Source organism: Oxyura jamaicensis, chromosome Z (genome assembly GCF_011077185.1).
Source record: "Oxyura jamaicensis isolate SHBP4307 breed ruddy duck chromosome Z, BPBGC_Ojam_1.0, whole genome shotgun sequence".
NCBI lineage: Eukaryota > Metazoa > Chordata > Aves > Anseriformes > Anatidae > Oxyura > Oxyura jamaicensis.
In genome coordinates this window covers 67,270,051-67,283,440 of record NC_048926.1, presented here as the reverse complement: position 1 = coordinate 67,283,440, position 13,390 = coordinate 67,270,051, and the positions used below count along the sequence as shown (strand labels likewise).

Sequence of the window (13,390 nt, the reverse complement as noted above, 5' to 3'; positions counted from 1 at the left end):
TCGTGTTAATATACAAACCAGTTTTATCACTTTCACATTTACAAATGTACACGTTACCAACAATAACACTCAGAAAAACTCAGAACTTTAAGAATAAATCAGATACAGATAATTCAGGAATATATTAACAGTAATAAAATCATTAATACATTAAGTAAATATTAAATTTGCTCCCAAATCAGAGTTCATCCTTCTGTAGTCATCCAGGCCCTTCTTGTTTTAAGGCACCTCACTGAAAGCAAAGGCTGAATAAACAAAATGGATTTATACAAGAATGAAACTGACATGACAGTCTCTAAAAAAGAGATGACATCATACAGATACGGGAGCAGGGTGCTCATGAATACAGCCAGGACAGCAGTGCAGAGAATCGTGAACAAACATGTCGCACTCGACGCAAAATGCATTCTGGCATACTTTACATATATAAACCTGTGTGGAAAAGATGGAGAAACAAGTTAAATTAGAATAAAATTACAGCGCTATAGTAGAGCAACAGTTGTCATCAAGACAACATGCACCACAAGACTGCATCACAGAAAACCAACCGAACTAAGGTGTCTGAGAGGCTGAGCTTGAGTCATTGCAGATGCTTCCAGGTGCTCAGAGTGGAATCTTATTTATGCAGGTTTAGGAAATCCCTTCCCACACTTGTATAGCCTTTGCAGTCTAAAAGGTATGGCTATGACAGAGAACTCTAGCATGAGAAGAACTTTCCGAAGTATTTTTCTGGCCTTCAGAAAAATATTCAATAGGATTATCTCTACTTGCGACACATGTTCCAATGCAGTTCAACATACTTACATTTTGATCTTTGATTTCTGCTTGGCAGCCTTGACAATACCTAGAAGAAAAATTGTGGTTTTTAACTGAAAAAAGGAACAAGATTATATATAGTGGTGTTTAAAAACATCTTAAATCATACATAATAAATAACCATTAATAGGAACTACTTCAGCCATTCAGCTAGATACACAGGATAACTGCTAATGGTAACTAGAAACACTTCTTGCCAGAGGTGACCAAAAATCACCAAACTTTCACAAGTGTCTCCAGCAGTATGAAAGCTACTGCTAGATATTCTTACTTCCATGAGGAAAAACAAAGATCTAGTTTATATTATCACTATCACAAATATCATTTGCGTACCGTTCCCCCTGATATTCTTCCAGTGGAATTTCCTGAAAGGCATCCAGAGGGAACAAGTGATGGTAAGATCGAGCCAGATGAGGTGCAGACACTAATGTAAGACCTGCAAATAAAAAGACATTGCTATTATTATATGAGAAAACTTACAAGTAATGATTCTATTTTGTTGAGATTTCTGATTAGAAGGTTTAAGTCAATATTCAGAAGTATATTTGTAACACAGAGTTGAAAACAAGTTTCTCATCTTCATCTTAAATACAAAATGTAATCATAGAAGAGTCTTCTAATTAAATCTAGTTGCAGCATTCATCATTGGCAGTGATGGTTCTGCTGTATTAGATCACAAGTCAATATCGTGCCACACTGCAAGGTAATACTGCAGCCTGCTACAACACTGGCAAAGCATGCCATAGGCCTATTTAAGCTAACACAAGCTGGAGCACGAGCTAGCCTAAAATTCTTTGTCACCCACTCACACACAGAATAAACTTTCAGGCTCTTGTTTTGCTGATTGTTGCAGTTGTGGAGAGTATCTTCCTGATATAAAGTTACACTATTATTATAACTACTAAGTTACACTATTACCTTGCTGAAATTAAACTAATGTTGATGCCAACATTTTGGAATCAAACTAGGACAGGATGATTCCAAACTAGAATTATTTCACCCTGTTGCCAAATATAGTATCTTGATAAGACTTACCACATTTTAGTCATATGCCTGTGGAAGTTAACAGGTGGACAGCTGTTGCTCACACAATACTAATACTACAAAAGATGTTAATCCCTCCTCCCACCCTCATTGAGCAGGGACAAGCACCACTGTTTGCAGTCTGTTAAGCTTTGCAAGGCTGAAGAGCTTTCTTTGATCCTGATTAAACAATACAGTCACTATGACAACCTACTTGGTGGGAAGCATCTGCTCTACTGGAGAAGGCATTCTGAAGAGGACACCTACCTTGTAGACCCTATTTTTCCATGCAGCTGGCCAGTGAGGAGAGTTTTTGGTTTTCCTTCCTCCCTCCACCATCCCCTCACTCCATCTGCCAACTCCTTTATTTCCCTGAAAACAACTCCTACTATTAAGGTGGCTGCAAGCCATCAGTTGCAGACCTTGCAAGTAAATCTTGGTGTGTATAAACCTTCCTCAACATCTTTCATACAACAATCCCATCTCTCCAACAGATGTGAATGACAGCTTGTCAGTTACTTGGTCAATCCAGGCAAATAACGAAACATCTATTAGTCACTGACGTAAGGGTAGTAAAACACCTACAACTTACTATGTTTTGCTGTATTTGTGTACAACGTATGCTCATTAGCAAGTGTTTCTGGTGTTCTTGCCTTTCTCTTCCATCATCACCTTGATCCCAGAAAGTGACAACAGCAACAATCGATATAACCATTGCAGACATATATTCTATGAAGTTTAACATAACAAGATACATATATGCTCCATCTAGGCTCTTCCTTGTCAGTAACAATTTTGCACACACTCTAGAATTCAGAAACAGGCACATGAGTAACAGAAGATTATTTGCTGTTAGCCGTATGATAAAGTTTTATTCTTACAAGCATAGTCCCTTGTATGTACAGGAAAGTCCCTTGCGTGAAGCTGAAATCCCAGGACACGAGTGAAGGCTTCTGTCCTTTAATTGCTAAGTACATTAAATTTCTCCACCCCTTAACTCTTAATCACTAACACATAATGCATCTGCTCACCTTCTCTTGTTACTCACCACAGATTTTGCACTCCACAGGAAGTTCAGAGTATTTTGCTCTGCACTGAGGACAGAAGTACCCACCCAGCGTAAGACCTGGCTCACTGTTGTTATCCAATTGCCTGGAACAAAGAAAGACAAATATGTAAGAGAACAACTAGATGCTACATAACTGAAAAAAAATGTAAGGTTCTCAAAACAAATAGTTTTAGCAGTTACTGTAGCTTCTATACAACACTTCCAAGTGTACGGAAGTGTCAGAAAACTGCTAATATGGGTAAAATATCAGTAATCACATTTTCGCATGGAAACAGAACACAGACCAGAATTTTCACATGTAAAAGAGTCAATACAACTTTACTCAAGACACCTGTATCAATATTTCTACTCGCCTCCCAACATCCTGTACTGACTTTAAGAGGTACATTAGTACTTATTCTTTCAAAGAGCAGACTGTTTCCTTCTGAAAATTCAGACTCTCATGTTATCCTTGAAGACTATGATTCCTTTCATTAAGAGCACTGGCACACCAAGCAAACAAGGCCTCTGTTTTAAACTTTCCTTTTATGTCACCTCGGTAAATAAATAAACAAACTTTATTACACATGATACTCTTTTTTATCATCATTGTATCTTTATAAGGATATAAATAATTTAATTAAGAAATGCATTTAAAATTGGTACTACAAATAAATGTACCTAAAAGCCATTTACTATCTTAAAAAAAATATACATGCAAATATTATAAAGCATATTTTAAAGATATAACTATGGTCACATAATGTATGTGCAAATAAAAGCAAGATTTCTACTGAAAAGTCACAACACATTACTTGCTAGTCCTTTTCATGTTATTTTGCAGTATTTTCACTAAAAATCAGATTTGCTAAATATGGCTACGTATATTCAAGTATGACTTGAATTCTAACCTAGAATTCTAATCAGTTCATTGAATTATAATCAACTCTACTTACGCCATGCTAAAGGATGGCTTTGCATCTTGATCAGATAGGGAAGCAATAGTGTGCTGAGGAAAACCTGAAGAAAAGAGTCTGATTTTAAACATAATATTCCATTTTCTTATGGTTATGCAGAATTTCAAAGATTATCCTAAACACTTAGTGAATCTCTTTTTTTTGTTTGTTGTTATAGGAAGCAAGGCACTCTTACCAGGGAGCAAATTTTCCTAACAGTCTCTACCTACATTCACCAACAAATCCTCTATTTTCCCCAGCTGTAAAAAATGAAACAGCTTTTCATAAACTTCATATTAACTGAAACTCATTGGAGCCAGTTTCTGAGTAACAGTTAAAAAAGACGATGATGTGCAACAGTAGGAAAGCGGAAAGAGCACTACAATAATGTTTGCTTGAACAATGATTTCTTATTAAGGCAAAAATACTTTAATATGCACACACCAAGAACATATTCTTCTTCCAAGTGCAGTATGATGACAGATGAGACTATAGCACTTCATGGAGGCTATAGAAGACACTGCTCTTTCTATGCCTTTTTTTTTTTTTAAAAAAAAAAAACAGATCACCTCAAGTAGCCAGATTATTTTCACTACTTCTGTTTATGTTTTATCTCCATTGAGTAAATTGCTTCAGTATTTCAATCTACATATTATTATATTCTTACTTATGAAAATGCATGGATGAGAAATTAATGTTCTAAATAGTGGTACTAGTGTTGCTATTCTAGTTCAACTCCAGGCTTAAATTTATTGAGAAATACAACAGGAGAAGAAAAGGTACCTAATCCATTTATTGAAAGAAAGATCACTACAAACTACGTACTACATGTCTGAATAGAAGGGTCTTGCAGCCAATTAATGTTTGCCTCATGCAATCATTAACTTTCTGTAATGGTTGCCTTCTGCAGGGGTAAATACAGAGGGAGAAAAAAATACAGTTTTTCATCTTTTTTTTTTTTTTTTTTTTTTAAACTTTACATTCACACCAGTTACTATACAGGCAGTGTTATTTCATCTTGCTGCTCCCAACTGCAGTTGTGTTATTTGTCTTATTTGTTCTAGTTATTCACTTTATTTAAATGCTTATTACTTTGTAGGAACAATATTAAATAAATAAAAATCTACTTAGCAAAACAAAAGTTAAATTTTAAAAATGTGCAAAAAATGATCAAAACCATTTGTTTTACTTTAAAACAGAAGATACAAAGGCAGAAAAAGACAGATTTACAGATCTTGCACCAGGACTGCAACAAAACCATATCCTACCCATTCGAATAAGGGAGCACTCAGAACTTGAACTGGCAGGTGGAGGACTAACATGATGCATTAGCAGTTCCTTATAATGACTTTCATCTAAAATAACATGGTATGTTCCTGTCATGAGAAAAGAAATCTGTTACTCTCATATTGTGACAACGTAAGTAATGCAAACAAATTCTACAAATAACAGAAAACAACAACTTACGTAAAAAGACAACTCAGAAAAAATAAATATTTTTTTTTTCTTTTTCTTGAAAAAATCTGAAAAATAATCTTGGAAATCCTTCTGAAAAGAAGTTTTAAAACTAACTGTCCTGGTTTCAGTTAGGACAGAGTTATTTTTCCTCCTAGTAGCTGGTAGGGTGCTAGGTTTTGGATTAGGATGAGAAGAGTGCTGATAACATGCTGATGCTTTAATTGCTGCAGAGCAGTGCTTACACTAAGCCAAGGACTTTTCAGCTCCTTGCTCTGTCCTGCCAGCGGGCAGGCTGGGGGTGCAGCAGGAGCTGGGAGGGGACAGACCCACGACAGCTGACCCTAACTGGCCAAAGAGGTATTCCATACCATCTGATGGCATGCTGAACAATAGATAGGGGTGGCTAGCCGGGGTGGGGGGCCCGCTGCTCGGGGATAGGCTGGGCATCGGTCAGCGGGTGGTGAGCAATTGCATTGTGCATCACTTGTTTCATACACACTATTATTATTATTACTATTTCCTATTTTAATAAACTGTCTTTATCTCAACCCACAGGCTTCACTTTCCCATTTCTCTCCCCCATCCCAAAGAGGGAGGGGGGAGGGTAAGCGAACGGCTGTGTGGCGTTTAGCTGCCGGCCGGGTTATAAACACAGCACTAATACACCAGAATGTTTACTTACAGGGCCCTTATTATTTTTGTCAACATTACACTGTAGTAATTGTAAGAGTTACTTTTTTGGTAACTGATATTAACATGTTGCACTAAGTTCCACATCACACAGTTTTATAGGTAGAAGCCTGCTTTCAGACATTTCTTCTCTCCACAGATACATCTAGCAGCTTGTATTATTTCACTGAATACTATACTTCACAGATTCAAGAAGCCCTTACATTTTCTGCTAGCATGACAGAACATTAATTCTTTAGCGCCAACATGCATTGAAGAAAATTACCAACTAATTACTTAATTTTGATTTTAAACTTATTTTTTTAGTATAACTATAAAACTTCAGGTACATACCACCAGTTTCCCGGGCAAGTACTGTACAAACTCGAACTTCAGCACTTAGACCGATGACAGACACTCTGATCTTAACTGCTTTTAAACACTTCATGTGGAAAAAGAAAGAATAATCAAATTTGTATGCTGAACAATAAAGGTTTGAAGTTTTAAACAAAAACTTAGTGGTGATGACACTGCAACCGTCTGTTTTTAGTCCAACATCTTGGATGTTCAAAATAGTAGCCAAACTTCACTTCTGTACCTTAATTAGATCATAGATGTTGGTTGGATCACATGTTGTCAGACTGCTGAAGACTACCAAAACCTCTCTGCTTGTATGTCCTGGCATGTGCCTAAAGAAAGGATATGGTTAATTGACTTCTGTACCCCAAGCTAGATGTATGCTAAATTTCCAAGGACTTCAATGTACTAAAGTCAGAAGAAGATGATAGGAAGGTGCCTATAATCTAAGAAAAATGTAGTAAGCTCCTTCTGAGTACCAGAATCCCACTTTCTCAAACCCCAAACTTTCTCTAATATACAAGATCTGATTGTGTAATTGTTATTTAATTGTTTGTGCTAATGTTTAAGTTATCCCTGTACCTTATCCATACTCTCACAGGTAAAATTAACCTCCAAACTAGCAACATAGTAGTTAAGTTTTCCTAACTTCTTGAAAATCTCTGAACAGTTTATAGGTGTAAATCTATTAACTCCTTTCTTTCCTCTTACTTCTTAGTTGAAAACTCTTTCATCTAGTCCTTCAGATCATTTTTGTGACATGGACTGCTAGTTTTATTCTCGCAATGTTGCTAGCTATAACTTACTTGATAAACATTTTTCTACAAACGTTTTCTGATCTCAATGACTAACACAGCAATTAAACTTTGTAAATCCAACCTACTTAAAAGTCTACCTTTCTGAAGTTTGTCAAAACTTCTGTCAGATTCAAACTTATTTATTTTAGTGGTCTCTTACCATTATTAATCCCAAACACTGCTGTCTCAAACCTTGGCTCTCTAGTAAAGTCACTGCAGGGTCTTTCATCACTATATTTATAAACAACCTAACATCAACTACTTCTAAAATATTGTTGCTTCCTGTAAGAAGCACATCTCTGAACAGAAATGCCTTGTGTTAGAAAGTTAAATATGCTATCAGCCTACAAGTTAACAGTTAGTATTCTGAGAGGATGTAAAGCCGTCTGTTAAAGACTCATGCCAGTGCAATGCAAGAAACTACTTCTAAAGAACAAACCAACACTAAACATGAACAAGAACAAAACAAACAAACAAAAAAAAACCAAAAATTGTCTCTGTCCTCTCAAAAATTCACAATCAGCATTTTAATGACTATGGAAAACGAAAAAACAAACACAAAAACACGTTTGCAAACTAACTTTAAAGTCTGCATGGCCAAATTTAGGGAATTATATAGAGACGGCTCTCCATGGCAGTTCATATCCACTGCTTTCTTCAGAGCAGTTATGTGCTTTTTTGAGTTACCTGTGAGTGAATAAAACAGTTCAAAGTAATGTGTTAAAGGAATTTAAGTATTTAAACTTTATATTTTATGAATAAAGAGTATATTTTATGAGTTTATAAGTATACTTGTTTAGAAACAGTTTTCAAACTATGACTTCTAAGTCTATCCTTAGAATTGAAATTCATGATCAGAACGTGGAAAACAATCTATCAACAAAAAGACATATTCAGAAATATTCAATTGCTAAAAATTTTAAGAAGCCAAATAAGAAGAAAATAATTGCATATTGCTAAGAATTTCACATGAACAAAGAATCACAGTGCAAACTGTATCACAAAGTGGTTCAGTAGAGGTAGAACACATTTTACTCTGTTATCCTCGAAGCAACTTTAAGCATTAAGGAATTATCCAACTCTTCGATGAAGTTTTACAGGTAGATAGACAAGATTTAAAACTACATCTCTGAAAACACATAGCTTGCTAGTGACAGAAGGCAGGAACTCAAGAAACTTTGCTTCATAACGTCCTGTCAAATCTCAAGAAATGCACAGATGTCAACAAATACGAAATTAATCAACAGGTTGAGAAATTAACTATACTGATAAGAGTTCTGCAGTTTTTAAAAACGATAACACATCCCTACCTGAAAGTTCTGTCATTTTTTCAGCTCTTTTACTCTTGGTTACAATTAAGCCCATCTGGAGTGGGAAACAAGAAGACAGAACTTTTCTTAATGAGTTTAAAAATACATTGATTTACATCTCTGCTATGTTTTGCTTCATACTTCTTTATAGATCAACAATAATTTAACTACACAGGCTTTCCTGAACATGTAACAGCAACACCACAACACGATGCATTAGTTAACCCATGTTCCTGTAGCTTCAATTTACTTTTGCAACAAAGCACTTTTTTTTAATTCAAAATATCTGAAGTAAAATATAATTGAGACTGAGACTTCTGCATTAGGAATTATGTTTAGGAATGTAGGAAAAGAATAGATGGGTTCTTACTTCCACTAGTTCTTGCAAAACCAAGAATTTAATTAGACTGATGATGAAAGGGTGGAAAGTAACCTAGCAACTGAAAAGTTTACTAGAGAATATTAAAACTAAAAGTAACTTTTTAAAAACAGATTTCTGTTACCTGTTTCTTGCATGGTTGTACTCACCTGACTAATAGGATTTTGGTCAAAGTACTCTTCAACAAAATATTCCAGTAACTGTAAAGAAAAACTGAGACTGTTAAAAACAAAATACGGTTTTGCTTCACATATACTAAGTAATTGGTACCTGTAAAACATTCAGTATTGTTATTTTTTTTAAAAGGGGAATAAGCCCCTCCTTTCCACTCTCCTCCTTTTGCCCAAACCTTTCTACCCTTCTTTTTCCTATTTTCTTTATTCCTATCCTTTACTTCGTAAAGCAAATTTGCTTCATATGCTGAAGCTCTAGATCAGTGTTTCTTCAAACAGAGGTTTAAGATATACCAAAAAGCATGAATCTGTACAAAATCTACAAAACCCAGGAGTTTAATGGTTTGTATTATGACTTTCTCCAATGACACTGTGTGTACAGTTCAAGCCCTCTACAGTCTGAAGTAGCAATCCAAATCCTGTCTAAAATCCATTCAAATCAGAATTTATGAAAACATTATGGTAAGAAAAAAAAATCTAAATGTATAATGAAAGTGTGTTTGTTCTTCTTCCATCCATTACAACTCACAATATTTCATCTTAGCTTCCACACTGCAGAAGTATTTCACTGTTTCTGCTGTATAGAAGTTCTCCTGCAAGGAACACCAATGTCATACAGCTTTTGCTATTCAAAAAACAAAGCCAAGCTGCCCTAGGAAAATTATAGGTTAGCAACAGAGACAAGGGAAATAAACAGTAGGGATGAGAGGAGAGTTGAGGCTATGTAAAAAAATAATAATAATAAAAAAAATTAAAAAAAATTGCAGGAGACTGCCTTTCTTTTAAATACAAAATGGAATTGATTTACATAGAAACAGTAGATTAATAGAGAGAAAAATCTTCTGTAGAGAAATACCTTCAAAGTGCAAGTAAGTCTGTTTGGTTTTAAATCCTGGTCCTCCATAGTCCTTGATCCATCAACAACCACATAAAGGTGACGCATCTGCATTATTGACATAAAATGTTAAGTCTACATCAGGTTCACATTTTAAAAGAAGGATCAAGTTTTACTACTCACAGAACAGATATTTAAATAAATTGTTCATTATTTTATTAACTTAGAAAAGCAACAACTTCCTCCTTCAAACAGGGAAAATTTAGAACACAGAGACAAACCACTACTTTTAGGACTATGCCATAAACAGCAACTGAAAAAAGTCATGCATTTTTCCATTTCTCCTTTGAAATGAAACAAAAGTCCATCCTGAAAAACACCCACCACTCTTTATCTCTGCAAATAAGTGACAAAATAAGCACAGTTTGCACCCATTTAATCTCTTTATCTGAAGACTTCAGTGTTGCATCACGCAATAATGTCATCTATAACTCATTGAAATTACAAACGTTTTTCACATAGAGAAAACTCAATAGAGCAAGTGCGTGCAACCTGACTGCAGCCACAGAGCACACCCTCACGCCCTGATACAGCAGCAAACACGTCAGACCTCAACCACTGAAGCTACTGATGCTTTACACCCCATGCTGCCACCGAGCACACAAAAAGCATTTAGAAAAGACTGCATGATGGAGAATGCAAACTTTGGTCTCAAGCACATTAAGTCAGCAAAAGCTACTTCTGGTTAGGCATACCACCTCTACTCAGGCAGTTTGGGACTCAGGACAGTCAAGGGTAAGACATTAACATACCATTCCCAGTCGAACTTGTCCATGGTGTTCGTAGAGTCTATTAAAACACACAGAACGTTATGTAAGCTGCAAGTGAATGAGTAGTGCCTAAAAAAAACTCTGTAACAAACCCCAAACTGAAGTTTGGGCAAATATAAAGCAACCATAAACCACGGACCCTTACTTCCATTGAAAAAAGGCAAAATTATAAAGTAAACCATTAATTATAAACTGATTTAATGCCTCTCAAAAAATAAATAAAAATAAAAATACAGTTCTTGCCATGAGGTTTAACTTTTAATTTTTTACATGGCATTGAATATTTCAACGTAACCTGAAACAAAACAAACTCGGACTTTATCTAATAGTTTTTCTGAGAAGTTTAAACAAAAATCTGATGCCATCATACCTACAGGCAGATTGAAACATGTTTTGTATAATAAAAAACCTTTGAAGGATTTTCTGTAATCAGTCCAACTGCTGCAATCACAGAATGCTCAGGTTGGAAGGGACCATAAAGAGCATCCCCAATTCCCCTGCCATATGCAGGGACACCTCCCACCAGACCAGGTTGCCCAAAGCCCCATCCAACCTGGTCTTGAATACCTCCAGGGATGGGGCATCCATAGCTTCTCTGGGCAACCTCTTCCAGTGCCTCACCACCCTGAATGAAGAATTTCCTCCTAATGTTTAGTCTAAATCTAACCTCTTTTAGTTTAAGACCATACCTCCTTATCCTATCATTATCTAGAATATGGTGAGAATGATTCCTTCTCCATCTTTATTACAAGCCCCCTTTAGGTACTGAAAGGCTGCAGCAAGGTCTCCCTGGAGCCTTCTCTTCTCCAGGCTGAACATCCCCAGCTCTCTCAGCCCTTTTTCAAAGGAGAGCAATCCCAAAGCTTTACACAGTGTTCCATCAGAGTACGACCTGACCCTTCAGCTAGCACACATCTGAAGGATCTAGCATAAATACATTCAGTCTTAGAAAAAAAATAATAACGAAGATAAGCTTAACTATTTTTTCTTCTCTCCAGGCACTGTCAATAAATAGCAGCTCATAAGCAGGCGTCTAGGGCCCTGAATGCATGAGGCCACAAGCACGTTTCTCAGGCACGCTGACACCATCCACCCCGGAGACCCCATTTCAGAACGAGTAAGTCCTTGCCAGGGCCAACGCAAAAGCAGCACTTCAGGCACGCCCGGGGCCATACCAGTACCTTTTCCTCTTTGCCTTGAACAGAATGTCCTCGATGGTCGCTTTCAGCGATCCCGATTCGTCCTCCTTGAGGATCTCCCTGCACAAAACAGCCGGTGTCTGAGCACGAGGGAGGCCTCCCCCGTGCTCCCCGGGGCCGGGCGGGCAGGGGAGGCAGCACCCACCATGTTCTCTCGTAGCCTCCTTCCCAGCGCTTGGTCCTTTCGGGCTCCTCATCCATGGCCGCGGCCCTGCCCTGACAGCACCGCGGGACGGGGGCAGGCGGGCACGGCTGCCGCCGGCTGAGACGCCTCTGGGGAGCGGGCTGAGGGGGCTGTGGGGACAGGACGGGCCGGGTCCCGAGGGTGCCCCAGAGACGGGTGCAAGCCCCACCACTCCTCACGCTGCGCCCGCCGCCGCCCTCCGGCCGCGCACGGAAGCGCCTCCCCGCTGCCCTCCGCCGCGGTGCCGCCGCCAAGCCCCGCCGGCCGCCGCCCGCGCCGCGCACCGACCGTTCCGGGGGAGTTTCCCCCCGTGCCTTTCCCTGACCGCTGGGGGCAATGTCAGCTGCCGGGGAAGGGTCCCGGCGACCAGGACAGGGGCATTCCACAGGCACGCGTCTGTCCGGCTGCAGGGGCCGGGGAGTTTGGTCAGAGATCGGCAGAACCGGCCCCTACAGGCGTCTCTCGCCGCTGTGCGCTGCTGGCGGGTTTCCTGCAGTGAGCTGTCAGTGCGGGCAGTGCGGGTGGTTTGCTCGGCTGGGTTCCGAGCTCCGCCACAACAGATCTCACTGCCTCTACTCAAAGGGAAAGGGGAGGAAATGAGATGGAAAGGGCTCAGGCGTTGGAATAAGAACGCAGAGATCGCTCAACAATTATTGTAATGGGCAAAACAGACTCAGAGTAGGGAGAATAATGACATTTCGTACCTATCGCTAGCAGAATAGAACAGTGAGAAAAAGCAAACTACAAACACCTTCCCCTCACCCCAAGCGGTAGAGGGGACCAGGGAATCAGGGCTGCGGTCAGTCCCTGACACAACAATCCCTCAGCTCCTTCATGGTCCCTCTCTGCCCCTGCTCCCCGTGGGGTCCCTCCCATGGGATGCCGTCCTTTGTGAACTGAGCCTGCGGGGGCTGCCCACAGGCAGCAGCTCTTCAACAACTGCTCCCGCATGGCTCCGTACCACAGGCTCCATCCATCCCCCAGGAGCAAAGTGCTTCAGCACGGGTCCCCCACGGGCAGGCGGCAGCTCCCCCCAGACCCCCTGCTCCTGCGGGGGCTCCTCTCCACGGGCTGCAGCTCCGGCGCGGGGCCTGCTCCTGCGGGGGCTCTCCATGGGCCGCAGCCTCCTCCAGGCCACATCCACCTGCTCCAGCGGGGGCTCCTCCACGGGAGGGCTGCAGCGTGGTTTCCTTTCCTGGGAGTCTGATCAATGGAGACGCAGGACAGCCATGCACAGTAGTCCTCTCAGGGAAGAAAGCGTTCTCCTGCCAGCCGGGATGTTCGAGGGAGCTCTGCAGGGAGACAGGGAACAAGACAAAGGATGGGGATTCCTAGCTCTTAGCTAGCACAATTGTG

The 13,390-nt window shown here is 39.6% G+C and overlaps 1 protein-coding gene across 1 annotated transcript; it reads right to left on the bottom strand.

Moving 5' to 3' along the window:
- Positions 1-12,132, bottom strand: LOC118156134 (general transcription factor IIH subunit 2). Its single transcript, XM_035309942.1, has 15 exons — positions 11,996-12,132; positions 11,833-11,910; positions 10,634-10,670; positions 9,843-9,929; positions 8,963-9,013; positions 8,435-8,489; positions 7,706-7,811; positions 6,569-6,659; positions 6,325-6,412; positions 5,112-5,219; positions 3,844-3,907; positions 2,888-2,991; positions 1,150-1,252; positions 805-844; positions 1-432 (listed from the first exon to the last, which is right to left on the bottom strand). The coding sequence occupies exons 1-15, from the start codon at positions 12,049-12,051 to the stop codon at positions 313-315; spliced, it is 1,188 nt and encodes a 395-aa protein (XP_035165833.1). The 5' UTR covers positions 12,052-12,132; the 3' UTR covers positions 1-312.
- Between the last annotated feature and the right edge of the window lie 1,258 nt (positions 12,133-13,390).

Excerpts from the sequence above, each read along its gene's own strand:
- LOC118156134 (XM_035309942.1), bottom strand. The coding sequence starts at position 12,051 with ATGGATGAGGAGCCCGAAAGGACCAAGCGCTGGGAAGGAGGCTACGAG. Across the intron at positions 10,671-11,832 it reads TTCAAGGCAAAGAGGAAAAG|ACTCTACGAACACCATGGAC; the intron begins GTACTGGTATGG and ends GTGTTTTAATAG. Across the intron at positions 6,660-7,705 it reads TTGGCCATGCAGACTTTAAA|GCACATGCCAGGACATACAA; the intron begins GTTAGTTTGCAA and ends TCCTTTCTTTAG.